We start from the raw sequence: 26,544 nt of genomic DNA, 5'->3' as shown, positions 1-26,544 counted from the left end.
CGGGGGCGGGGCCTGTGCGCCCAGAGGGAGTCTTGCTAAATGATGGACCAGGCGGGCGGAGCATGCTTGCGGGGCGAGGCTTACTGGTTGGGGCGGGGGTTGAGGGAGTCTGGCCGAGGGCTGGGATCGGGGGGTGGGGGGCATCACAAGGGGTGGGGCCCTGCTCTGGGAGGCTGTCCCTCCTAGGGCCGGGGTGGGCCGAACCTGAAGGCTGGGGGGGGGCTGCTGGCCGGAACCAGTAGAGTCCTGCTGGGGCCGGACCTATGGACTGGGATGGCCCTGCACTGGGGGCTGGGGAAGAGTCCAGCCTTTTGCTGCGGATGGGGCCGGTGCGCTGGGAAGGGCTGCAGGCCACACCGGATGGAGCCTGGGCTAGGGCAGCGTCCAGCCTTCTGCTAGGGGCGGGGCCAGGACGGTGGGGTGGGGTCGCCCTTCTGCTAAGTTTGAGGAGCCGAGCTAAGGAGCAGGGCCGGCGGGCTGAGGGCTGCGGATGGGGGCAGAGCCATGGGGTAGGTGTTTATGGGGTAGGAGAAGGTCCAGGCTTCTGCCAGCGGCCCAGTCTCCCGCCTGAGGCTAGGTGGAAGTCCGGGCCTGTCCGGGGCTGGGAGTGGGGTTGGAAGCAAGGAAGGGCCTGACGGCTAGGGTAGATGTCCGGGGTTGCTGGCTGGAGTTCGGCCTTTTACTAAGGACAGGGCCTGGTGATGGGGCGGGGCCTATGGGCCTGGGCGGGGCCGAGTTGTCTGGCGGTGAAGTTGGAGCCTTGAGGGCCCAGGCAGGACAGTGCAGGACAGTGCCGCGGAGGGTGGGCAGTGCTGGCAGGTGCACCGCCCAGGCTGCTGCAGGAGCGGGACAGGATCCGTGGGCGCCTGGCATTATGAGCCGGGCCTGACTTTCTGCATCTGCCTGACTGGCTCGCAAGAGTGCTCTATTTACTGTCCAGAGGCCTGTCTGGAGAAGCAGCCAAGCTTGCTGATCTCAATAAGCCCGCCTCGCTGCTCCTCCAAGTTTACTTTTTATTTGCATTTATTTGTTTATTTAAAGATAGGAGCTCACGCCGGGCGGTGGTGGTGCATGCCTTTAGCCCCAGCACTCGGAAGGCAGAGGCAGGCGGATCTCTGTGATTTCCAGGCCAGCCTGGGCTACAGAGCGAGATCTAGGACAGGCTCCAAAACTACACAGAGAAACCCTGTCTCCAGAAAAAAAAAAAAAAAGTCTAGACATGCATTGGCCTGGTGTGGCCCAAGAACCCAGCCGCTCTAACCCACGTTTGCCCTACTTACCAGCTCCTGTTGACCCTAGATGTGGCAATCTGATAATTTTTCTGAGCAATGCTGGAAGGATGTCTGGAATAGTAAAACTATTAGCCTTCAGAATACGCTACAATGGTAACTGTTCATCCCCTCACTTTACAGATGGGGCAAACTGCTAAAAAAAAAAAAAACAAAACAGGAGAGTGGAGACCAGGGCTCCAGGTTAGAATCCTGACAGTCTCCGCTTTGTTTTGAGTTTCTTTTTAATTATTTATTTTTATTTCATGTGCATTGCTGTTTTGTCTGCATGTATGTCTGTGTGAGGGTTCTCTGGAACTGGAGTTACAGACAGTTATGAACTGCTGTGTGGGTGCTGGGACTTGAGGTTTTGTTTTTTAATTTTTTTTAAGGTTTATTTATTTATTTATTTATTTATTTATTTATTTATTTATTTATTTATTATGTATACAATGTTCTGCCTGCATGTACCCCTGCCCACCAGAAGAGGGCACCAGATCTCATTACAGATGCTTGTGAGCCACCATGTGGGTGCTGGGAATTGAACTCAGGACCCCTGGAAGAGCAGTTGGTGCTCTTAACCTCTGAGCCATCTCTCCAGCCCCTTGTTTTTTAAATTTTTTTTTTAAAGATTTATTTATTTATTATGTATACAGTGTTCTGCCTGCACGTATGTCTGTAGGCCAGAAGAGGGAGCCAGATATCATTACAGATGGTTGTGAGCCACCATGTGGTTGCTGGAAATTGAACTCAGGACCTCTGGAAGAACAGCCAGTGCTCTTAACTGCTGAACCATCTCTCCAGCCTGTTTTTTAAATTTTTATGTGCATGGGTGTTGTGTCTGTGTATGTCTGTGCATCCCCTGTGTGCAGTGCCCAGGGAGGCCTGAAGAGGGCCTGGGATCCCCTGGAGCTCAGTTACAGCGTTTGTAAGCTCCCCATATGGTGCTCTGCAAGAGCAGCCAGCTAGCGCTCTGAACATCTCACCAGCCCCTGCCTTTTGTTCGTGAATGTGCCTCAGGGTGGCCTTGAACTCCAGATCCCGCTGCTCTGCCTCCTCAGTGCCAGAATCACCAGCGTCTCCTGAGGTGCCCAGTGTCTGCCTGGAGAGTACTCTCCCCACTCAGCACCCCCCCAGCCCCCACACTCCACTGCTCTGAGTGGTCCTCCTGACGACCTCATGAGGTCTAATTAAAACACAAAATAGGAAGCTTTGTAAAGCAGCCCTCCAGAGGCAGGGGGATCTCTGTGAGTTCCAGGCCAACTAGAGCTACATAGGGAGATTCTGTCTGCAAACAGAAGCTTTGGCCTGGAGCCAGGCGGGGTGGGGGTGGGGTAGGAGTGCTCACCTTTAATGGGAGGCAGAGGCAGGCAGATCTACAGAACAAGTTCCAGGACAGCCAGGGCTACACAGAAAACCAAAAAAGCCTCAGAAAAACCAAAAAAAACTAAACCAAAACAAACACAAAAACCTTTGGCCTGATCGATCAGAAAGCATCTCCTGCTTCACTCCGTTCTCTAGGGTTTGAGCTGCCGCGCCCACCGGAAGTGAGTTGTGAGTTGTTTGGTTTTGTTTATTGACACAGGACCTCACTGTGCAGACCAGGTCTCAGGTCACCCTCATCAGATCAGGCTGTCCTTGAACTCACAGAGATCCGCCTGCCCCCCTCCCAGTGCCTCTGGGGGTCGAGCCCAGGGCTTTGTGATGACCAGAAGAGCACTCTGCCCCCTGAGCCTCAGCCCCTTATCTATTTGTTAGTTTAAAGGGCTCGGGCCTGGTCCTTCTGACCACATCCTGTGCCTGTGTCCCTAGGTCTTCTGAGCTATCTGTTCCCCCGGTCCTCACCGGGTGGCGATGTCAGCTCTTACAAAAAGTCTCCTCTGGACCTGAGCTGTGGCTCCGTGGCTCCGCATGTGAGGGTGGCCACCCTCTCAGACTTGACTGCCTGAGTCCCATCTCTTGTATGTTGTCCTATGACCTCTACATGTGGGTCATGGAATGCTCTGAAAAAAGGAGACTCACCTTCTTTGGATTTTGTGGGGTTTTTTTTGTTTGTTTGTTTTGTTTTAAATTTGGGATTGGGTCCCGGTCGGTAGCTCTGGCTGGCCTGGAACTCCTGATCTTGCCTTAGCCTCCTGAGTGTTGGGATGACAGGTTCACACCCTACACCCAGATAGAGTTCTATTTATTTGTTTGTTTGTTTCTTTTTTTTTTTTTTTCTTTTTGGTTTTTCAAGACAGGGTTTCTCTGTGTAGCTTTGTGCCTTTCCTGGAACTCACTTGGTAGTCCAGGCTGGCCTCGAACTCACAGAGATCCGCCTGCCTCTGCCTCCCGAGTGCTGGGATTAAAGGCGTGCGCCGCCGCCGCCGCCGCCGCCGCCGCCGCCGCCGCCGCCACCCGGCACTGTTTGTTTCAAGGCAGGGTTTCTTCGTGTAGCCCAGGCTGTCCTGGAACTCAGAGATCCGCCTGCCTCTGTCTTCTGAGTGCTGGGATTAAAGCCGTGTGCCACCACCGCCAGGCTAGCTTCAAATGTTTCAATGTTGGTCTGTGAGCATTTGGGGGCAACTTTGTGCACAGGGATGGCTGGCAGGGGCAGGATAACAAGACAATCTGGCCGGGCGGTGATGGCGCACGCCTTTAGGCCCAGCATCCGGGAGGCAGAGGCAGGCGGATCTCTGTGAGTTCAAGGCCAGCCTGGTCCACAGAGTGAGATCCAGGACAGGCACCAAAATGACACAGAGAACTCTGTCTCAAAAAAACAAAAACACACACACAAAGACAATCTGTCGGTGTGGAATTGTGAAGAACTGATAAGGATATATGTGGGGGGCAGGCACGTCTTTAGTCTCCTCACAGAGGCAGGGGCAGGTAGATCTCTGAGTTTCAAACTAGCCAGGGCTACTTAGTTAAACCTTGTCTTAAAATAAACAAAAACAAAAAACAGGTGTGGTGGCATACACCTTTAATCCCAGCATGGGGATGGCAGAGACAGGCGGATCTCTGAGTTCAAGGCCAGCCTGGTCTACAGAGTGAGTTCCAGGACAGCCAGGGCTACAGAGAGACCCTGTTTTGGAAAGGTAGTGGGGAGGCAATCTATGGGTTGTAAGAACAATGACAGCCAACTGCCCTTCCCCACAGACTCCAGCCTCACCTTGCACCACAACTCTAGGGTCTGTTCTCCCTGCACTTTACACCCCCACACAGAGTCAGGCCCTCCCTCACAGTTGTTACTCTATTTTGTCACCCAAGGGAGGCTTCACACTGGAGTATAGAGTCCCTGAGAGAACTGCCACCTGGGGCCGCCCTCTCCTGCCTGGCCTGCTTTCCATCTGGGTCCTTAGGAGGTACCTACCACTGCTCCACAAACAGCACTGTGGGCCACGTGGTGTTGATTGTTTGTTTTGTTTTTGGTTGTTTGAGAATGTCTCAGTAGCCCAGGCTGGCCTCAGGCTCACTAGGTAGCTGAGGATGACCTTGAATTCCCAGGTCTTTACAGCGTCCCGAGGGCTAGAATGGCCGGCTCGCACTGCCGTGCCGGTTTGTGTGGTGCTGGGGATGGAAGCCGGGCCTTGGTCAGCCTGGGCAGGCGCTCTACAGGCTGGGCCTCCACCTTGTGTATTTGTTTACTGAATTATTGTGTTGTTGTTATACAGCTTTTTGAGACAGTCTCGCTTTGTCCTTCTGGCCGCTGCTTCTTCTCATTATTATTGTATGTCTTTTGGAGTATTTGATTACTATTACTCTTATTATATGTCTTTGGGAGGTGGGGTCTCACTCTGTAGCCGTAGCTGGGCTGGAACTTGCTTTGAGAGAGAGGAGAGGCAGATCGTCCCGAGGAGAAGGGAGCCCGCGGACAATGGACGGCAGTGTGTGTCTGTGAGTGGTACTGGGGGACACTGCTTTTTTTTTTTTCATAGCCAGTGAACTCGGTTAACTTTTACTTGGACCCTAATCGGGCCTTAACTGAATGACCTTGGACAGGTGAGTCAGCCTCTGTGACCCTCCGGACCATGCTCTGGGAAGAGGGGACAGCGGGAGCTGACACATTCCTTGACACGAGCGTGCAGCCTGTGTCCTGCACCCGGCCCTGAGGCGCGGCCGCGGACTTTGGCCCCCCGGAGGCCCCCACGCAAGACTGAGATTCGCGAGTGGAGAAAAGAGAACCCGCATCTGCGCCTGCGCGCGCCATGCACGCCCCGGGGCGCCCGGCGCCGCAGGCACGCGCACGCACGCACGTGGCCGGCTCCCTCCGCGCGCCTTCTGAAGGCCCGAGACCGCGGGGGACTACATTTCCCAGAAGGCCTAGACGCGGCGGGGCGGAAGCGCGTTGCGCGGCCGGCCCCGCTGCGCCGGCGCAGAGCCCCGCGCTTCCCCTCAGCGAGCCGGCACGCACGCGCGGCGCGCCCCTGGCTCCGCCCCCGGAGGCCCCGTGCGGGAGCGCGCCCGGGCGTGCGCAGGGCGGCGGCGCGGCGGCGCGGGGACGCGCGGCGACCGTTGGCGCGGAGGGAGGAGGTTCAGCGCCGCCGCCGTTGCGCAGATCCGGGCCGCGGCCGCGGGGAGGGACGAGCGGTGACCTTCCGGAGGAGCGGGGCGCAGCGGGCCGGGACGGGGCGCCATGAACAGCGCGGGCGCCGACGAGATCGGGTGAGGCCACGGGGCCGGGCCGGGCTGGGAGCGAGGGAGGCCGGGGAGCCGGGCCGGCCGGGCCGGCACTGAGGAGAGCCGGGTGCCGAGCTGCGCCCCAAAGGCAGCCCAGGGGTAGCTGGAGGGACCCCAGGGGACGACTCACGGGTCCGAGGAGCCCTAAACGATAGCTCGCGGGCCGGGGGGACCCCACAGCGTAGCTCACCGGGCTGCAGGACCCCGGAATGATAAGCGGGGTGCTGAGGACTCCTGAGTGGAGCCTGGAGTCAGGAAGGCACTACAGGATAATCAGGGATGCTAAGAGACTCCCACAGGCGGTCTCGGTGCCATTGAGACCGCGGAGATGGACCGGGGTCCTTGGGAACCCCAGACATTACATTGTCGAAGCTGAGGGGCCGCCGAAGAATAGGTTATAGATCAGGGGGACCCCGTGGGGTAACTCTGGGGAGTGGGCAAGCCCGAAAGACAGATCACAGGTCTTGGAGCCCCCATAAGATAGATCAAGGGTGCCGAGAGACTCCAAAGGATAGACGGGAGGTCGGAGATAAGCACTCCATAAATGAGGTTATGGGTGCTGAGGGGTTCCCAAGTACAGAGTACAAGTCAGGGAGACCCCATGGGATAACTCAGGGACCTGAGGGGTACCCAGGAGATAGATTAGGGTGCTGGGGGTACCTGCCTAGAACTGCAGGGAGGAGGACCACAGAGAATAGGTCAGGATGTTTAGGGGCTTCCTGAGTGGAGCTCAGGGGTCATGCAGCCTCCGGTGATAATTTTGGAGGTTGTGGGAACCTCCAAATGAGAGTCGAGGGGTTAGGGAGGCCATCAAATGATACTTCGTGGGACACCAAAGGGTAGATCAGGTGTTGGAGGGACCTAAGTGGAGCGTGAGTGTCAGGGAGACCCCACTCGGATAAAATCCAGAGCGTTTGGGGCACCAAAGAATAGATTAGGGGTCAGGGATACCCCAAAAGATAACTCAGGGTGCTGAGGGGCCCTACACAGGAGCTAGGGTTCAGGAGGGCCAGGTGGATGGGTTCCGGGGATGACGACTGAGGGACCCTCCCAAAGGATAGATTAGGGTGTAGGGGACCCCATAAGTTGATCTGTGGAGTCAGAGATATCAAAGGATAGATCAAGGTGCTGAGGGAACCCCAAAAGGGAGCCTTGGTGCTATGGGAGACCACAAGCCGTAATTGTGGTTAAGGGGCGATCATAGAGGTTAGTTCAGGAGACTAGGGGGAACCTCCAGCAGGAATCACAAGTTAAGGAGAGCCCAGTGGATCGTTGGGGAACCCCAAAGGATAGCTAAGGAACTAGGGAGATCCAGGAGGCTAATTCAGGATGCTGGGGGGCTCCAAAAGACAGCTGGCCAAACTGGGGGATACCAAAGTGGACACCCTGAGTCAGGGAGGCCTAGAAGAATAGGTAAGAAGTCAAGGAAAACTTGTTTATTATTCTGTCAATGTATATTTGTTGTTTGCTCATAGGATAATTGAGAGCTCGGGGGTCATGGAGACACCAAAAGAGCTCCAGGAGCTTGAGGTTCAAAGTGGAGCTCAAGGGGAAGAAGGGGACACCAGATGATAACTTGGGGGACCAGGGGAACTCCAAAGAATAAGTTAAAGTGTAGGGAGACCCCAAAGGGGGACCTAAGACCAGAGAGATTCAAGGATAGCACACGAGTCGGGGTGGGGGGAGCTGTGGGACCCCAAAGGGATTCTCCAGTGGGTTAGGGAGCCCATAAGAGGGAGACTCTAAACAATAGTTTAGGGGTCTGGGAAACCTGACAGAGGAACCCAGAAGCCAGGAAGACCTCCCCAAACCAAGAACTCGGGGTGCTGGGGACGTATGAAGGGGAGCTTGAGATCTGGGGGTCTTGGTAGTATAGGGACTCTCACATAGGAGCCTGGGGTCAGGGAAGCCCCAAACAATAGCTCAGAATCCAGGGGGCCCTGTGCAGAGGCTAGGAGACCCAGAAAGAAGATTGAAGGATTGGGGGACCACCAGGGGAAGTGTTTTAGGCTGTGAAAACGGAGGTGGGAATCAGGGAGCTCACCAGGAGTTCGAGGGCTAGGGAACCCCAGGCAGGGGCTTTGGTGGACTCTGTGATATCAACCAGAGCTTGAGGGTCTAGACAAACCTGCAGTTCTAAAGGGACCTGGTCTGGGAGCCTGGGATCCCTTGGGACCCTGAGTGGGACAGCTTGGGTCTCCCCAGTAGGTCTTAAATACCACTCCCCAACTGCTTTGTGAATTATTTTCTGGCCCAGGGTCTCTAAGTGGCATCCTGAGGCTCCCCCTGCAGGTGCAGGGACTTGGCAGTTGGCGCACATGGCCAGGCATGATGTGGGTTCATTTGCCTACCCACAGCTTATGCCACCAGGGTTGGGAGACAGTGAGAGACTCTCACATTGTACTTGGGGGTGCTTTGGTTCCTCTCAGTCTTCCCTGCATCACGGTTCCTTAGCACATTTCTCTGCCTCATAGGAAGAGTCTGGCTACTCTCAGGCAGGCTTCCTGGGGTGGTGGGGGAACTGCCTAATGCCCTTGGTGTTGAGTGTGCCTGGCACAGAGGACCTGGATGTAATGGGCAAGGGATGTGCTTCCTGTGAATCTGTCCCGGGATCAGAGCACCTTGCTGAAGGAAGGGGGCTGCACTTGGGCCCCAGCGTGAACTTGAGGACTTTGCTGGTGCCTGTGCGGGTGGTGGGCCTGTCACATCCTCACTCATAGCTTGGGGTCTGAAGGGCCACTGTGCACCTGGGAGGCAGGTCAGAGTTGCCGGCTCCATCATGTGTTGCAGCCTTCCCCGGGACAGCGTAGACCTCCAGGACGTTGAGTGACGTGCCAGACCCCCACTGGGCAGAAGGAGTGTGTGTCTAGACTGGAGGAGCCCAGGAACCTACCCAGAGGGCGAGTTTTGTGGTTGGTTTTGGTTTTGAAACAGGGTCTCACTATGTAGCTCTGGCGGTCCTGGGCTGCTCTATTATAGACCAGGCTGGTCTTGAACCTACAGAGATGGACCTGCCTCTGCCTTCTGAGTGCCCCAGATTAATGGTGTGCCCTTTAATTAAAGGTGTGTGTATCTGTTGCTTCCTGAGAAAGTATAGCAGCTGTGCCTCAGTAGTGGGACACCAGGGTCCTGTTAGAGCGCCTTGTTTTTGGAGCTGTCTTAGATGCGTGGTGGGTCCTTCTGCAGTTTCCTCTATAGACCACGGTCCTGGGGTCATTGGCCTGTTCAGCCATTGTAACCTGTCAATGGGCGTCCGACTGTGTCACATCTGGTAGGGCCTTCCCACTCACGCACGTATTGGCTGGCGGGCTCTAGATCATGGCAGGAGCTAGGCATTCTTTCTCAAGGCCGCTGCTGGCCAGAGCCTTGCTGTGACTGTCCTCTTCCCAGGAGGTGGACGGAAGGTAGATAGTGGCTTCCTCTGGAGGCAGCTTCAGTACCATTAGGGTCACCTCAAAGTTGGGCTTGTCTTGGGTTTTTTGTTTGTTTGTTTTCTGGTACAGAGCCCTGGCTGGTTTGAAACTCTTATGTAGACCAGTTGGCCATAGACTCAGAAATCCACCTGCCTGTCTCCTGAGTTCTGGGATTAAAGGCGTGCACCACCATGTCTGGATCTATTTATTTACTTTTGGTTTCTCTCTAGCTCTGGCTGCCCTGGAACTTGTTCTCTAGACCAGGCTGGCCTCAAACTCAGAGATCCTCCTGCCTCTGCCTTCTGAGTGAGTGTTGTGATTGCATGTGAAGGCATGCACCACCACCCACAGCCTGTATTTCTTTTAAAATTGTGTGTGCTTTCCAAGTTGTCATGCTTGGTGGCAAATGCCTTGTGAGACATCCGGTTGGCCTAGAGGGCTGGATTCTCTGCAGGGAGTGTAGCAATGGTGTTGCATCCTGAGTCTGTGGTTTTCTGTGTTGTGTTAGTCAGCCCATGCAGGAGGTTCGTGTGGCCTGCTTGCTAGAGCTATCACAAGTGTTCTGGTGGCGGGCTCATGCCCACGTTAGAGGCTCCTGCAGTCCTCTTGGAGGGCTCAGGTCACTCTGCCCTTCAGCTCCCACAGTGACAGTGACAGACCTGTGGGACAGGGTGGTGGGGAAGATCTATCTGACAGCTGGTGTGTACTGACTGCTGTCCTGGGCATCCTGGAGGCAAGGACTTCACAGGAAGACCTGGGTCTGGCCTGTGCTGGCTGTCTGCTGTGTGTGGATGCTGGGCATCTCAGGTGGGGTGCGCGCCTCCTGGCTGCACTGCTGGCAGAGGGCGGAATGCAGTGGCAGCAGGCCTGTGAGAGGAAGGGCCAAGCTCACCGTTCCTGGGTGTCCCACCTGGAGGCCCCACTGCTTAGTGTCCCTGCCCTGGGAAACCAGCTGCCTGGCCCTGAGCCGGGGAGGAAGCCCTTAGACCTCACTGCAGTCGCCCCTTCTGGGACAGGCCTTTGGAGGGTGTGGAGGAGGCAGGGAACCTACCTGCTGGGGTGATCTCGCATCCATCATGATCGCATCATTGGTGAAGATGAATGTCCCCCTCAGCTGAGGGGGCTTCTTGGGGTGGAGTTCTGTGGGGGGTGTCCTGGGCCTCCATGATGCTGAGCAGTGGTCCAGGATCCCCTAGGTTCAGCAGAGCTAGTTTGAGGGCAGCGGTGGGTGGCTCCGCTGTCACTTCATTTGCAAGCTGTGCCGGGTTGCCTCTGCCCAGGGCCTTGGCTCCCTGGCTACAGGCCAGTGGCTGCAGGTGACCCGGGCTCTGGGTTTGACTGGCTCCCCAAAGGCTCTTGAGGATGCGTCCCTTTTCAGACATTGAGTCTCAGGGTCACCAGTTTGAGTGGCTTTGGGGCAGGGGTGGGGTGAGCAGCAGGCACGGGGATGAGCATGGGTGCCTGTAACGGTACTGTTTGTTTGTAGGGGCTGCCGCTGTAGGGTTGGGGTGGGGTGGGGCCGTGTGACAAGTGCATGCATACTGAAGACTATCTGGGAGGGAGGGCCACCAGTAGAAGTTAGTCACATTCTCATGTCCCTTCTGTCTGATGACGTATCTTTGGAGGTGAGGTGGGGAGTCAGCCTGGGGATGGGCAGCAGGGCCTCTGCCTGACCATGCACACCCAGAATCCTCTAAGGGAAGTGGAGGCTGCAGGGCGCAGAGGTGTGGGCTGCCCAACCACGGAAGGGTGCCCCGAGTCCACCAGCGCCCCCTGGAGGCACCTCGGTCAGTGCTGTCATCCATAGTCTGCCTGGCAGAGCTGAGGACGGCCCTCGCTAGGCCTTAATCTGCCCCTTGGCTTCCCCTTCTCTCCACACCCAGCCTGGGCCTTGGCCGCCTCCCCTGGGCTCGGGGCTGGCCAGCAGGCCCTCCCAAGGCTCTGACTTTCCTTCCTTTCTCTTCCTTACATGCTTGAGTAGTTGTTCCCCACCCCAGGCTTAGAGATCGGGTCCAGCCGCAAAGAAAGCTGCATCCTGGAACCTTCCAGAACCTTTGTGAGCATGTGCCTGTGTCACTTGATGGGCTCTTCTGAGCCAGGTTCAGACTGTGCACAGGCCAGGAGTCCCGTTCTCCTCAGACATGGCCGGAGACAATAGCCACACCAACACACGGCTCCTCTTGGACACCTGCAGCGTGTGAACTGTAGGGTGTGGGTGTGCCCTGCTGCCGAAGCCAGGGAGAGACGGCACCTCACCCCCACTCTAGGTGCCCTCTGTGTTTCAGCTATGCTGGTGATGTGGCTGTGTCCGTCCCCCCCCCCCCCCCAACTTGCCCGCCTTTAATCCCAGCACTTGGGAGGCAGAGGCAGGCGGATCTACAGAGTGAGTTTCAGGTCAGCCAGGGTTACACAGAGAAACCCTGTCTTGACAAACCAGAAAAGAAAACATCCTTGTCTGGCCTCCAGCTTTTGATCTTCCGCCACAGCCTCCTGTGCTGGCCTTGCTCTGTGTGCCACCGCGCCTGGCACCTTCCCAATACCTGTGTCTGAAATTGCACTGGGAGGGGGGTGGGGGAGCCTGGACCCACCTGACCGGTTCCTCTTCCTGGCCCAGTGGCCTCCGGCTTTGTTCGGAGGGAGGCCCTGCTGGCAGCGGCTGGTGTTGTCAGAGAGCCGGACTTGCTCTGTTTTGGTTTCAGTGGGCATACCTTGCCCTTCCCAGGCTGTGGCCTGAGGAGACACGTGGTTTATGTTAATGAGGCCGGGCCTGAGCCACCTGCATGATTGCCCAGCCTGGATCCCTCCTCACACAGATGTGGTTCCTTCCCGAGGCAGTGGGCTAGCGGCCTTGCCCTTCGCCCTGCCCGGCAGACCAGGCAGGGCCCCTCTTCCACACTGCGGAGCAAGGGACCTGTGTGGCCACGCGTGCTTTTCCATGGCTGGCACTCTGCTACGGGACTTTGCTGTGAAGGGTGCTTGGGCCATTTGAGGGCTCTCGTGTGTCTGGTTTCTAGTCTGGCATGCTGTAGTTGGATGCCCATGGTGGCAAAGGGCATGGGGGAGGGGACAGGGCGTCTGGTGTTTCCCGCAGGGTGAGCAGATGTCTTATGTCTGCTTATGGCGGTGCTGCTGCCTTGGTGGACCCTTCTAGCTCAGGGACTTGCCCCAGGTGTCCTGCCTAGGGTCAGCAAACGGAGCTCCAGGGGGCAGACTCTCCTGTCTCCTTGTGTCCCAGAGCTGGGGAGGGATCGAATGACTCCCGAGTCCCCGGATGCTTCAGGTGAGGCCCAAGGGCCATTTGATACACCGCTTCTCTTCACGCTGGGTGCAGCTAGCCTTGGAACCTGTGCTGTGTGGACAGGCCCAGGTGTGTCGGGGAGGCTTTGTCACGACTGTCGCCAGGGGCTCATGGGGCCATGTCCTAACATCAGTCCTTCTCTAGTTCTCTGGCTGAGTGTCTGCAGGAGCTGCCTGTGGGCACTGACCTGTCACGGCGGCGCTTTTCCTGGGAGTGGACTCTGACAGGGCCGGCTGTGGCAGCAAGGGTATTTCTCCTGCTGCCCTAGTGTGGAAGCCAGAAGTCCTTCGCTGGGCTCTGTGCCCCCTAGGTTGACTGAGCACATTCCTCTTCCTCTGGACTGGTGTGGGTGGGACACCCTACAGCGATCAGCTGACCCCGAGTCTCCTCTCTCTGCAGGAAGCTCTTCGTGGGTGGCCTGGACTGGAGCACCACTCAAGGTAGGAGCTGTGGCATCCAGCCGTGGACAGGCTTGCTCTGGTGCCCGTGAACCTAACTGTCCCTCAGCAGAGCTTGCTCTAGAGTCAGCATGCCTGGGTGGTGGTGTCCTGCCTCTCCAGCCCTGCCCTCCTGTTCCCTGCAGTTAGTCCACACCCTTGTAGCACAAGGCCGGATGGCTTGGCACGTGAGATTCCCTGTGCGTTCGTTCTCCTTGCACCCTGTGCCCTCTGCCCTGGCAGTGAGCTGCCGAGCAGCTTGGGTGAAGCCGATGTGCTGCAAAGGCGTGTGTGTGTGTGTGTGTGTGTGTGTGTGTGTGTGTGTGTGTGTGTCTGTGTGTCTGTGTGTGTCTGTGTGCGCGTGCGCGTGTCTGTGTGTGTGTGTGTCTGTGTCTGTGTGTGCACATGCATTTTGTGTTCCTGTGTGCTGAGGCTATACCTAAGCTAGGGACCTGTGCTTTTGTTCCCGCCTCTGAGCAGAGACTCTGCGCAGCTACTTTTCCCAGTATGGCGAGGTTGTGGATTGTGTCATCATGAAAGATAAAACCACCAACCAGTCTCGAGGCTTTGGGTTTGTCAAGTTTAAAGACCCCAATTGTGTGGGGACAGTGCTGGCCAGCAGACCACACACCCTGGATGGCCGGAATGTAAGTGACTTCATGCATCTTTGCCCACGTGTCTGAATGATTTGTCTGTCGGGTTCAGGCCACGGACGATGGGTATATGAGAGGGTGGATACCTGAGGCCACGAGCCCTGGGGTATGCATGCTGGGTGCTTGCAGCAGTGGCCAATGCAATGCCCTTTGCAGAGGGAACGGCTTTTTGCTCACCTCTGGCTTGACATTTCCTGCAGATCGACCCGAAGCCATGCACACCCCGGGGGATGCAGCCGGAGCGAACACGTCCCAAGGAAGGCTGGGTAAGGCTGGGCTGGGCTGGCGTTTCAGTCCTGCTGGAGGGTCGTGGGTGGCCACCATTACCCCCACCCACTCTGTTCACCGACGCAAGGGAAACGGGGCCGTTGAAAGCCAAGTCCCTTCACCTTGGGCTCGTGCAGGTTCTCACTAGTCCTGCTGAGGAGGCCGGGCGGCTCATGCCTTAGCAGCAGGAGCCTGCTGCCTGGGCTCACTTGGCTCCACACCTCAGCGTTCCCTGCCTGGCAGCAGACTGCCTTCACTTCCACATGGACCTGCTCAGCGGCCAGGGAGTCTGTGCTCGCACTGAAGGGCACCTGGCCTTTGCAAGTGGTTCATTTGTGTTGTGAGATGGTCTCAGCCTCTCAAGTGCTGAGATTGAAGGTGTGAGCTGCCAACCCCCAGTCACTTTCCAGATTTATTGGCATTTTTTTCATGCATGGGTATTTTCTTTGCATGTGTGTCTATGCCCTGCTTGAGTGCCTGATGGCCGAGGAGGCCAGAGGGGGTCAGATCCCCTGGAACTGGAGTTGTGACCGTTGTGAATCACCATGTGGGTGCTCAGGATCAAACCCAGGTCCTCTGGAAGAGCAGCCAATGATCTTAACCACGCAGCCATCTCTCCAGCGCTTTCCTATTAAGGCATTCCCTCTGGCAGGCGGGCCTTTGGACCCAGGCCCAGCAAGCTTATCACTGTTGACAGCCTCACCCCCCTTTTCCTTTTAAGAAAGTCATTTTCCAAAAAAGTTGTAAACCTTGCACAGTGCTGTGCTCACTGCCTTAGAGCTGGGCTACAGCTCGTCACACCGAGTCCTCGGCGGGTGTCCCTGCTGTGGACACCACGGCTTGGCTGGCTCTGACTTGTGGGGTTTACCTTGTAGGTTGCTCTGGGCTCCTCAGTGGGTCAGCCTGCTGTGGCCCACTGCTCACGTGAGCTCCTCACCTGGCCGAGCCCACTGCCCTTAGCACAGTGGTGTGCTCCCTGAAGTCTAGTCTGTCATGTAGCCCAGGCTAGCCTGGGACCCAGGATCCTCCTGCTTCGGCCTCCGGATGCTGGGCTGACAGCTCAGTTTAGTCTCCTAACCCGAAGTGGTTAGGACCATGGGGATTGTAACGTCCTCGAGCATGAGATCATGGGGACTGTGCGTCCTCTTAAATGGGCCCATAGGCAGGAGGGTGGGAGGCTTATATCCTCCATGGCTGCCCCAAGCTTTCCTGAGTCCGTGTCCCCAGGTTTTCACCACCAGCTGGTAGCCCTGAGACTGCCTTTGCGGTTTTGAACTTTGCCCGAACCCCGTCTGCACTGCAAATGTAGGTCACTGGCGTTCACATGCTAGCGTGTAGAAGGCCCCAGGACCGTCCCAAGCCCTGAAATAAAAAAAGAAGATTGTTTTCATGCCCCACCCCTCATTTCTCTTTTTGTTTCTCTGTGTAGTCCTGGCTGTCCTGGAACTCCCTCTGTAGCCCAGGCTGTCCTTGAACTCACAGCGATCTGCCTGCCTCTGCCTCCCGCGTGATGGGGTTAAAGGCGTGCGCCACTGCTGCCTGGCTATTTGTTTTTGAGACAGGGTACTCTGTAGCCCTGGTTGGCCTGGAACTCCCAGGGGTCCCCCTGCTTCAGACATTGCAGGGTTGTTGCAGGCTTGGGTTTTTCTGTGGTTGTTTTTCCTGGTTCTAATTTTTTAATGACATGTGTTTGTCTTGTGCCTGCGGACGTGCCTGCCACAGTGTGTGTGGACATGGGAGGACAGCTGGGGTTGTTTCTCTCCGTTCGCTCTGCTCCAGGGCAGAGTGCGGGGCCTGTCTCCTGTGTCCGCAGAGCAGCCATGCAGTTTTGGCATGTGCTCTGGCTTTAGCTGAACCGCAGACCGGGAGCTGGGGTGGTTGTAGGTAGGGAAGGGAAGTGCACACACACCTTTAATCCTAGTATTTGGGGAGCAGAGGCAGGGGGATTCCTCGACTTTAAAGTCAGCCTGGTCTACGCATAGAGTTCCAGGCAGACCAGGACTGCATGGTGAGACCCTGTCTCCAAGAGCCAAGCAAAAGCTGGCCCAGGGCCAGGGCCAGGGCAAACGGTCTGCATCTGGTGTCCCGGCCTTGGAGAGCCCGAGGCAGCAGGATTGCCCTGAGTTGAAGGCCAGCCTGGGCTATGCAGTGAGACTGTCTCAGGAGAAGCACAAAGCTACGGAGAGGGTTGGGGGAGTGAGCCGCCAAAAGTCACTGACCCCCTCCTCCTCGACAGCAGAAAGGACCCAGGAGCGACAGCAGCAAATCCAACAAGATCTTTGTCGGGGGCATTCCCCACAACTGCGGCGAGACGGAGCTCAGGGAGTACTTCAAGAAGTTCGGAGTGGTGAGCTCTGCGCGCCGCCCTGGCCACTCCTGGGCACATCCCCTGCCATGCCCCACCCCTGAGTCTCCTCATCAGTGTGGCCTGGGGCTTTGGGGCAGGCCAGTGGGCAGTGAGGAGTCAGCCCTGGCTGGGAGGGAAGCGTGCTGCTTTGTGGTGGCCGGGCAGCTGGCCCCACCTAGGGTTCTGGTGTGGGAACCACTGGCCTCCCAGAGACTGGAGCTCCTCATGGCTTCTTGTGGGGCCTTTCCTCTGGAACAGGCTGGAGCCCTCTGCTCACTGGGCTTTTGAGCTGCTGTGTGAGGCAGACAAGACAGCGGAGGCCTGAACCACCAGGCATTGCACTGGGGTGTGATTAGGCATGGCAGTCCCCAGGTGACCCTGGGGATGCTCATTACTTTGGGGTGGTGGTATGTCCGCCAGACAGAGCAGAGCACAGGCCAGGGGAAGACTGTCTAGTGCCTCCCTCATGGGACGTGCAGCCAGGATCAGAGTTGTCTCTCATTTGGCTGGTTCCCTGGGACCTGGAACGGGGGCTGGGTGGTTCTGTGGTGCCTGCCTCATCCCCCCTTTGTCCACAGGTCACCGAGGTGGTCATGATCTATGACGCAGAGAAGCAGCGGCCTCGAGGTAAGGACTGAACCCGTTCATCCTGACCCATGTCCTCCCCTCAGATGGCAAACTATCTCGCCCTAGACAGGCCAGAGTCGGACGCTGCACAAGCAGTGCCGTTGGGCCGCGTGCTGAGACAGGTTCCACGCCTCCCACCCCTCACACATCGCCCCCACCTCCCTGTGGGGTGCTCTGACCACTCGACACGAATAGCACCCCGTCTTCTGGCTTTAAAGGTCTTCCAGAACACAGGCTTCGAAGCCCTCTTTCCAGCCGCTGTCTGTGTTGACACTTGCCTGGCTGCAGCCGGGTCAGTCAGTGCCCCAGACTCCTTCCACGCTGGCCAGGGAGCAGGTGACACCCTTGCTCTCCGGCCCTTCTTTTCTTTGTGTGGCTCTTTGTCACCCACATTTCTGCTTGGTCCATTCTGGGCCAGAGCGCTCCCTGCTACAGGCCCTCCACCTCACACGGCCCTTGCTGCCCTCACTGCCTGTCCCTCGGCCCACACAGCCTTCCTTCACCCACATGTCCCTCCTCAGTCAGAGCCCTCCGCAGGTGCCCGGGGCACGCCCCCACTCGGGAGCATAGTTTGCCATTTGAGCCCCTCCATCCGTTCAGGACGCACTGCTCACTCGTGTGGTTTAGCTGTTAAGTCTTAGTCTTAATTTACGGTAGACATACATGCTTAATGACGTCCGTAGTGCCATAGGATACGGTACCGTTAAGTAAGCTGCTCCTCTCTCTGTGATTGTCTGTGATTAACGATGTCTCTCTAGATCTCTCTCCAGGTGCTAAGTTAAGTCACACAGGTACAGGCCCGCCCGCAGTCAGAGGACCGAGGGAGCGGCTTTGCTCCCGTGGGGTGTAAACGAAGTTTCAGTGTGTTTGTCCCGCTGCTGCCTCTGACACAGCCTTGTAGACAGCCTGCCCCGGCTCCTCCCCCACGACCCACGGCCTCTTGCACTGTGCCTGGACCCAGCCAGCCCGGTGGCTTCAGACACTCCCGCCGTCTGAGAGAATGTCAACTTTTCACATGTCTTCATCACTATGTTGTGTTCCAAATGCCGCCTCTGAGTTTGCGAAGCCTCGGGGTGCGGGACTCGGAGGGCAGCCCCTAAGTGCTCCCGCCCACGGCTGGCACAGCTGCCGCCGCCGCCCTCCTGCCGCCCTGGCCTGGCCCAGCCAGACCCAGCTAGTGTTGCTGGCCTGCGCTGGAGGGGCAGCAGGAGCTGGGCCAAGAGCTTTGGGGCTGGCATGTGGGCCTGTGTGCCCCGGGGGCTTGGCAGTGTCCCAGTGGGTGGTAGACAGCAGTGGGTGGGTCAGCAGGGCCCCCTTACAGCCCCTCTTGTCTTCTTGGCTTTGCTGGCTCCTCAAGGGTCTTGGTGGGTCTCAGTGTTCCTCTCCTTCCTGCTCCTTGTCTGCTGACTGGAGACAGCAGGCCATCTTGTCCCTGCAGACCTACCTCTTGGTCCCCAAGCATCACCCTGTCTGCAGCCTCCCGCTCTCCTCTGTCCTGTCCCTGGTCTCGTCTCTTCAGCCTCCAGCTCCTCTAGACTTCACCTTACCTTCCATCCGGCTCCCCCGTGCCTTGACACGGTCTGCACAGCACAGCGGGAGCCCCCAGCCCACCTGCCCTCCTCCTCCCCTTCTCACCTCGGGTCCTCGGCCCCATTTTCTTCCTGCTTCCATCTCTTGCCTCCCACGTCCTCATCGGGTTATCGCCCCGTTTCAGCCGCCACTTCCCATCTCCGTTAGCTGTGTCCTGTCCTGGGCCGCTCCCTCCCAGCTCCCCGTTCAGTGCACAGGAGGCCCTCGTTGCTCACTCTTCTGCCTCGCTGGGGAGTCCTCTGAGCCCTCGGCACTTCTGTCTTGAGCCTCCCTCACCCTTTGCTCCCCGAGGTCTCTGGGCCGGGGCGCCGCAGGAGATGCTAGCGCCAGAGCCCTGTCCCTTCCTTCTGCCCCTAGCCGGGTGGCCGCGCCTGCCCCCCAGACCAACCAAACTTCGTTTATACTGCCACTTTCTTGTGTTTGGGAAATGCTAAATTTTTTTCCTTTGAAATTTTTTTTCTTTTTCTGTTATTTTTCTTTTTTTTTAATGACACCATGCCTCTTGCTGTTGCTGCTGACAGCAGAATTTGACCTGCTGGAACCCGTTGTGGCCTGTATCTTTGTGTATTACCTGTATTTATTTACCTATATCGTATGTGCATAGAAGAGTAGGACTGTTAGACATAGGACTCCGCGGGCTTAGCCAACAGCGTTGGGTAAGCCTGGCGAGGCGCGATAGGACCTGCACTCGGTACCGCCTAGAACAGCGGGGGCTGCTGTGAGCACTAGCTGCGAAGCCAATTGCAAACCCCGGGGGAGAAGCTGGGTTTCAGAAAAGCCATAGCACACCACATGCCCCCCGCCTCCCAGGCACCCCATCCCCATGACCACACTGAGCCCGAGAAGAAGGGTGGGTGTCACCATTGTCCCCCCAGCCCCGTGTGGGCCACGGCCCCTCTGCTGCACACAGGCTTTGTCTGAAACCCAGCTCGAGCCCGTGGCCGCCCTGATACTGTTCATCATCCTGTTTTGTGTCACACGCCCTGCTACCTTGATTCACTCTTCGTCGTTGGCTAGGTTTTGGATTTATTACTTTCGAGGACGAACAATCAGTGGACCAGGCTGTCAACATGCATTTTCACGACATCATGGGCAAAAAAGTGTGTAGTTGTAGTTTTATTTTACCTTAAGACCAAGCCGAGCCGCGGGCAACGAGGGGTTTCACTGGACAGTGGGGACTCCCCAGCAGGACACTGTGGGCACTGGCCCTGGACGGGGGTGGGGTAGGGGGCGGGGCCCTGGGAGGTGGGCCGCCTTCAGTGAGACCCTAGTGTTGCCTCAGGCTCGGTTTCCATGACCACTCCTTCAGATGTGGCCCAGCCCCTTGTGTAACAGTGACCTTAACGTGATCCGAGCGGGAGCCTCCGCAAGCCGAGGTCCAGCTCCAAACTGAGCACTGAAACATCCTGAAGGATTGGTTTTCTGTCGGGTCACTTACTGTGAAACTCCGGGACCAGCCACATGCTCTGATAGCACTTAACCACGTGCAGTCAAGTGACCTTTGGTGTTCCGTCTTCATACTGTGTTGCTGCCAGAGTGGGCAGGGCGGGCCCGGGGCCTCCCGAGATCCCAGGCCTCAGATCTCCATAGCCGCATGCGCAGGTTCCCATCCAGCCCTGGGAAGGCCACTCCAGCCACCTTAGCATGCATGATTGCCCTGGCCATGTCAGGCCCCAGCTCTGAGACGAGATCACCTGCCACTCCTGTGGCTGCTTGTGCTGGACCCAAGTACAGAGGGACGGGGGCCCAAGCTGTGGCCTACAGGCCCATCCTGTCATCCTGGACAGACCCCCTGAGATGGGACAGCCTTGCTCTGACCCCCCCTAAGCCTCAGTTGAAGCCAGCACGCAGCCTGGAGGGGACAGCGCCTGCCAGCAGTCGAAAGGGCGTCAAAGGCCCTGCGACAGTTAGAGTTTAGGGAGAGCTCAGAAAGGGCTGTGCAGGGTCACCCTGTCCCCAAGTCCCCTCCCTCAGGGACCCCAGCCTGCCCATTGCTGACCTTTACTGGTCACTGCAGCCCCTGGGGGACTCGGGGTGCCCAGAGCTGGGCCTACATGGTGTTTAGACCCCAGACTGAGAAGCCGCAGCCCAAGTTCCTCCAGTCTTGGGTACACACTGCTCTGGAAACAGGACAAGTCCCCAGGGGCCGCCAGGGCTCATTAACTCGTAGCTGATCTGCTTTCACACTGCCCCAGCTTACAACATCTGCTGCCCACCAAGTTCCCACTGCCAGGGTCGCCTTTGGGTGCTGGAGGGGGTGGGGGTGGGACTGTGCTGAGTGCTACTTCCTGCCTCAGGGCCCTACCAGAGTCTGTGTTCTGGGCCTGCCGCTGGTGCCAGGCAGCCTGGGCAGGGCTGCTGAGTCAGTCACCAGTGTGCCCTCGGAAGAGAGTGTGCTCCCCCTGCCTCCTGGCTAAGTAGGTCAGACACCAGCTTCTGTTAGGGTCCCTGTCTGCTGTCCCCTGCTAAGCCAGGACTGGGCTGCTGCCAAACACAGTATGAAGGTTGCTTACTGATCCCAATGTCCATTTTATTGCATGTTTGTTGACTTTTTGTTAGCTGTACCGTAAGGCTCTTACATCCATCCCCTGACATTCCTCTGAGTTAACTGAGGTTCTTTAAGCATTAGCCTGGGGAAGGTAAGTCTTTATCTTCCACTAGACATTTGAAATAATTGAGTCAAAGCCAGCGTGTTTCTCAGGTATGCAGGGGGGCGGCGGCGGGTGGGAGGAGACTGCCTCCTTAGCGGGGGTACCCCTCGGTGTCCCACCTGGCTGTCTCCCGCTGCTTGCAGTAGGGGACACAGGGCGTCTTCCAGATGCATCCGCTGTACCTGAGAAACATTTTTATACAGAGAAATTAAAGAGCAAACTTTTTTTTCTTTTTCTTTCTTTTTTCTTTTTTTTTCTTTTTCTTTTTCTTTTCTTTTCTTTTTTTTTTTAAGAAAGAAAACTACTGGCCTAAGTTAAGCTTTATATTAAGTACTCACTTTAAGTCGTAAGGCGTTAAGTGTAGTCATAAGTCACCACGGGTGTCTGAAGGGCGGGGCACCGCGGTGGCTTCTCCCTGAAGTGCCCTTGGTTTGTTTAGGTGGAGGTGAAACGGGCTGAACCTCGGGACAGCAAAAACCAAGCGCCAGGACAGCCAGGAGCCAGCCAGTGGGGCAGCCGCGTGGCACCCAGCGCAGCCAATGGCTGGGCCGGCCAGCCCCCACCCACATGGCAGCAAGGATACGGCCCACAAGGTGAGGCTGGAGGTGCTAGGGCGTCCTGGAGGTGGTGGCCGCCTCTCTGTCCCCAATGGTGGGCTAGCCCCGTTGCGGAAGCGCCTGCCCGGGAGCCCAGGCTGCAGGAAGGCTCGAGGGCCCTTGAGGTGGCCTTTGAGAGCCACGTGATGTCACTTTGGCCAAGTGTGTCACCGCTTCCGTCCAGTTCCTAGCTGGCAGCAGTGAACACAGGAGCTGCCGGTGGCTGCCTAGAGGACCCAGGTCTACAGAGGGCCCTCCTGTTTTCTGGCGTTTTCCTGTCTGACTCAGTGCTGGAGGTGAACGCAGGGCACGCCCTAAGTTGTGCCTACTGCTGACCCCATAGCCAGCGGACAGTGTCCTTCTTGAACGTTCCGCCCTCCTGCCTCTGTCTCAGAAGGGCACCCACTGTGTGGGTGAGTGAGGCGGGCTCCTCACCACCCCTAGTTCTCTGTCCTCAGGGCCCTGCAGGTGGCTCCACGCCCTCCACTGCCGAGTGTGCAGCCTGGCACGCAGTGCCCGCTGGCAGTGGTGTGGGGGCTTCCTCCAGGAGACTGGCTGACTCGCTGGTTGGTGCTGCTGCCTCTGCGAGAACTGGATCATGGGTCGGCCCCCGCCTGTGGGCTTTTTCTTGTTGCTCTCACCAGAGCAACTGATGGGAGAGAGGGCCTTGGCTCACGCTGGAGGGCGTAGACCACCCTGGCAGAGCAGGCCCGCCGTGGGCAGTGCCTGGCCTGTGCTGTAAGCAGCAGAGAGCCATGGACCTGGTGCTTGGCCCGTCTCCCTTTTCCTTGGGTCGGGACCCCAGCCGTCGGCGGCCCTTCCCCTCAGTCAGCCCTCTTGAGAGACTTGTGCACACTTGTGCCTGGGAGTTCTGGGCAACACTGAGAAGTGGCTGTGGCAGGCTAACTGGCACCTTGTCTTCTGTTTTCTGTCTAGGAATGTGGGTGCCAGCAGGACAGGCCATTGGTGAGTCAGGTGCACACCGCAGGCCTGTCGTGCTGTGTGCACTGGGGTGCTGGTGCAGGGAGGAGACCGTGGATCGGACCGGGCTCCGGGCTGTGTCAGGCCGCCCTGCCCGCCCTCACCTACCTCCTCTCTGTTGCAGGTGGCTATGGCCCACCCCCTGCTGGCAGAGGAGCCCCGCCCCCGCCCCCGCCCTTCACATCCTACATTGTATCCACACCGCCTGGAGGCTTCCCCCCACCACAGGGCTTCCCACAGGGCTATGGCGCCCCACCTCAATTCAGTGAGTGCTACCCCAGCAGAACAGAGGCAGCATGCCAGCTGTCAGCCATCCTGCTAGGCTGTCAGTGGCCACCCTCGTTCTGCCCTTGTCCTCCGGGGCTGGCTGAGTTCATGGTGGGTTCTGGGTGCTGTGTGCAGGCTGGGCCAGTGGTGTCTAGGGACAAGGCAGACAGTGTGTGGTAGATCTCTAGAAAGGAGCTGAGCCAGGACATCCCTGTTATTCCCGGTGGACACTTACTAATGAGACCTGCCGCCCACACTGCCCAAGGCAGAACAGTTGGGACCAGCTAGCCTGGCCTGGACCTGAAAGACACAGCCAGCTCAGGTGACTGACCTTCTGAGCAGTCTGGTGGTGTGATTGGCGGGGCTTCTTCTGGTGTTGGGGTAGAGACTAGGGCCTCTTGGAGCTAGGTAGGCATTCAGCAAGGAGCCGCACCCTGGCTTCCAAAGTTTTGACCTGGAATTCCTAGGTTGTGTACATTACATTATGGCCTGGTGCTCTAGTCTGGCTCTGGGCAGAGCCCCGAGCCTGCTTAGGTGTCTGGTAGAGCATCTGGGCGGCCACTCTGACCCATGCTCAGTTCTGCCCCTGGTACTGGCTGTTCACGCCTTTTTCTCCTGTTGCTACAGGTTTTGGCTATGGGCCTCCGCCCCCACCTCCTGATCAGTTCGCCCCTCCAGGGGTTCCTCCTCCACCTGCTACCCCAGGGGCTGCCCCGCTGGCCTTCCCGCCACCTCCGTCTCAGGCTGCCCCCGACATGAGCAAACCCCCAACAGCCCAGCCGGACTTCCCCTATGGTCAGTATGGTAAGTGGCTGTGGCCGGCTGCTCCCAGGATGGGCAGGAGCAGGAGAGCTCACCAGGCTGGATTTGGGGTGCTGTGCTCCATTTTCCGTCCTTGTGGGGCTGTGGGCTCCCAGAGGTCCTGTCGAGCCCTTGGTCAGTTACCCCAGGCTCCATCTCTGCTGGTATCTCTGGGGGAGTCTCTTTGGTGCAGCCATAGGCTAGGACAGGGTCACGGTGGGCTCACACGATTGGTGTGTGAGCCAGCTGTCGGGGAGGCTGTCTGCTGGTGCCCCTGGGAGCCCAGTGCCAAGGCCAGCCTTGGTCAGATGGGTGAGTGACCTGGAAGGCCGCTTTCCAGGCTCCACCCTGCCGCAGGTGCCCTCAGCCTAGCAGGTTTCCGTGCTGGACACGGTAGAGGACTTCTGTCTGCCCTGGGCTTGAGTCCACACTCACACATACTGAGCATGTGTCCTGGGGTGACAGCCTGGGCCTTACCTTGATTGTGTGTGGACTTGTATTTACTGTGGCCTGTGGGCAGTGGGGCTGCCTTGGAGCTGGTTCTCAGTCCCGTGTCTAGGCAGGAAGGGCCTCACCAGCAGCCCCCACCCCCTTCTGAGATGGTCTCACCTTGACCTCACTGTAGCACAGGTTGGCCTTGAGCTCAACTGAGTTCTTCCTGCTTCAGCTCCCAAAGGGCTTTGAGTTCTGTCTCACCAAACCCAGGCTTGTGGTTTTGTTGGTTTTGTTTGGCTTTTGAGATAGGACTCAACTATGTAGCCCTGGCTGGCCTTGAACTCAGAACCTGCCTCCCAAGGAAATCTTTTTTTTTTTTTTTTTTTTTTTGAGACAGGGTTTCTCCGTGTAGTTTTGGTGCCTATCCTGGACCTTGCTCTGTAGATCAGGCTGGCCTCGAACTCAGAGATTTGCCTCGCTCTACCTCCCGAGTGCTGGGATTAAAGGTGTGTGCCACCACCACCTGGCATGGGAATTCTTTTTAAAAATTATTTCCTTTGATGTGTACTTGGAGTTTATGTGCACCATATGCATGCAAGAGCCCTCTGAGGCCAGAAGGAGGCATCATATCCTCTGAAAACTGGAGTTGCAGGTGGTTGTGGCCATGTGGGTGCTGGGAACTGAACCCCCCTGGACCCCTGCAAGAGCAGCCATGCCCTTGTGGTGGACTGACTTCTCCAGCCCCATTTCCTACGCGGATATCACGGGCTTGGTGGCGGTCACACAGCCTGAGGACCTGAAGTGGATATCTGAGCACTGCCAGACCTGCTGCTGTGTGGTGGCCACAGGCTGTCTACGCGCCTGGTGTAGCACTCTGAGCCAGGTCTCCCCAGGTCTGGGGACATGTGCGTCCAGGCTTCCGGCTGCTTCACTTGCCTGTAGTGGATAGATGTGGCCTTCTCCCTGCTTCCTCTGCGCTGGGCAACTGACCTCAGCCATCCACAGGCTGGAGCCCGTGGAGCCTGGGCCCACGTGTGCTGGTGCTCTGGGTGGGGTGGCCGCACAGGGGCTTCGCACACTGGCTGGGCAGGCAGGGAATGGTGTCATCCTCTTCACAAAGCTGCTCCCGGGACACAGATTGGCAGCATCTTGTTGAGAGACACGGAGCTTGGCTGAGAGGGCTCTTGGGAAGTTAGGCGGGACCCCAAGACTGCGCTGTCCTGTTTGTGACACAGTCGGCTCAGGTTTTGGAGTGCCTCGGGGCTGGGTGATAGCCCCGCCCCGCCCCCAAGGCCCGGGCTTCACCATCTGGCCCCTCTCCTGGGGACACAGCAGCAGGGATGCTCTGCCCTGATCTAAGCTAAGCAGCCTCTCTCCCTGCAGGTTACGGGCAGGACTTGAGCGGCTTCGGCCAGGGCTTCTCGGACCCCAGCCAGCAGCCACCCTCCTACGGGGGCCCCTCAGTGCCGGGCTCAGGGGGTCCCCCCGCTGGTGGCAGTGGTTTCGGACGCGGGCAGAACCACAATGTGCAGGGCTTCCATCCCTACCGGCGCTAGCCAGGGGGATGGCGCCAGGGCAGGATTCGGGACTGGTGAACTCGTGACAATCACACACTCGGGCAAAACAAACGACCACTCGATCTGGGGGAGGGGGGCAGCGGAGGCCGCGTCTGGACTGAGGTTTTAAATATATTTCTTTTCTCTGACCCATCAGCACAATAAAAACACGTCACTGGTTCAACAACAGGGTTTAAAAAACGCCTTCAGCTTTAATTCAGAATTTCAGGTTTCTTTTTCTTCTTTTTTTCTTCCTTCTTTTATTTTCCTTTTTTGAGATTATTTTCCTGAGCCTCTTGTTTTACCGTATATTGTAAACTTTTATGTTAAAGAAAAAAATATACATTTACAAATTGTGAGATTTTTAAGAGAAATTTTCTACGATGTATACTGGCTTATTTTTTAATTTAAAGCAGGGTTCGGGTGCGGGAAAGCGGGGGCCCTGGCTCCCGCCGGCGCGGGCTGGGGCGTGGGCAGAGACTACTGCGTGCATTTGGTTTTTTGTTCATTCCTTGCTTTGAGCGGCTCGTGTGGCTGTGGGTCCACAGGGCCCTGGCCCAGGTGGCAGTGCTGACGTCACAGGTGGCCTGGCCCCACACAAGTGGCAGGCAAGGCCTTGCTGGAGGCCCTCAGCAGGGCTCAGGTTCCCATTGACCAGTTTGACCCGGTTTGAATAAAGCAGCGTGTTTGGATCAGAA

At 57.5% G+C, this 26,544-nt stretch overlaps 1 protein-coding gene across 6 annotated transcripts; it reads left to right on the top strand.

Moving 5' to 3' along the window:
* The first annotated feature begins 425 nt into the window (after positions 1-425).
* Dazap1 (DAZ associated protein 1) lies at positions 426-26,544 on the top strand. 6 transcript variants are annotated; one of them, XM_006978191.4, is made up of 12 exons: positions 426-509; positions 13,038-13,078; positions 13,556-13,722; positions 13,929-13,994; positions 16,232-16,342; positions 16,921-16,969; positions 19,577-19,659; positions 21,650-21,803; positions 22,743-22,772; positions 22,912-23,052; positions 23,682-23,858; positions 25,674-26,544. In XM_006978191.4, the coding sequence occupies exons 1-12, from the start codon at positions 505-507 to the stop codon at positions 25,844-25,846; spliced, it is 1,197 nt and encodes a 398-aa protein (XP_006978253.1). In that variant the 5' UTR covers positions 426-504; the 3' UTR covers positions 25,847-26,544. The 6 variants fall into 6 exon arrangements, with proteins under 6 accessions (XP_006978253.1, XP_076415344.1, XP_076415341.1 ...); XM_076559226.1 differs by lacking the exon at positions 426-509 and adding an exon at positions 5,745-5,912 and having other exon boundaries at positions 16,235-16,342; XM_076559225.1 differs by lacking the exon at positions 426-509 and adding an exon at positions 5,745-5,912.

Source organism: Peromyscus maniculatus, chromosome 22 (genome assembly GCF_049852395.1).
Source record: "Peromyscus maniculatus bairdii isolate BWxNUB_F1_BW_parent chromosome 22, HU_Pman_BW_mat_3.1, whole genome shotgun sequence".
Classification (NCBI taxonomy): domain Eukaryota; kingdom Metazoa; phylum Chordata; class Mammalia; order Rodentia; family Cricetidae; genus Peromyscus; species Peromyscus maniculatus.
The sequence above is the reverse complement of the archived record's forward strand: the minus strand, read 5'-3'. Positions and strand labels throughout refer to the sequence as shown.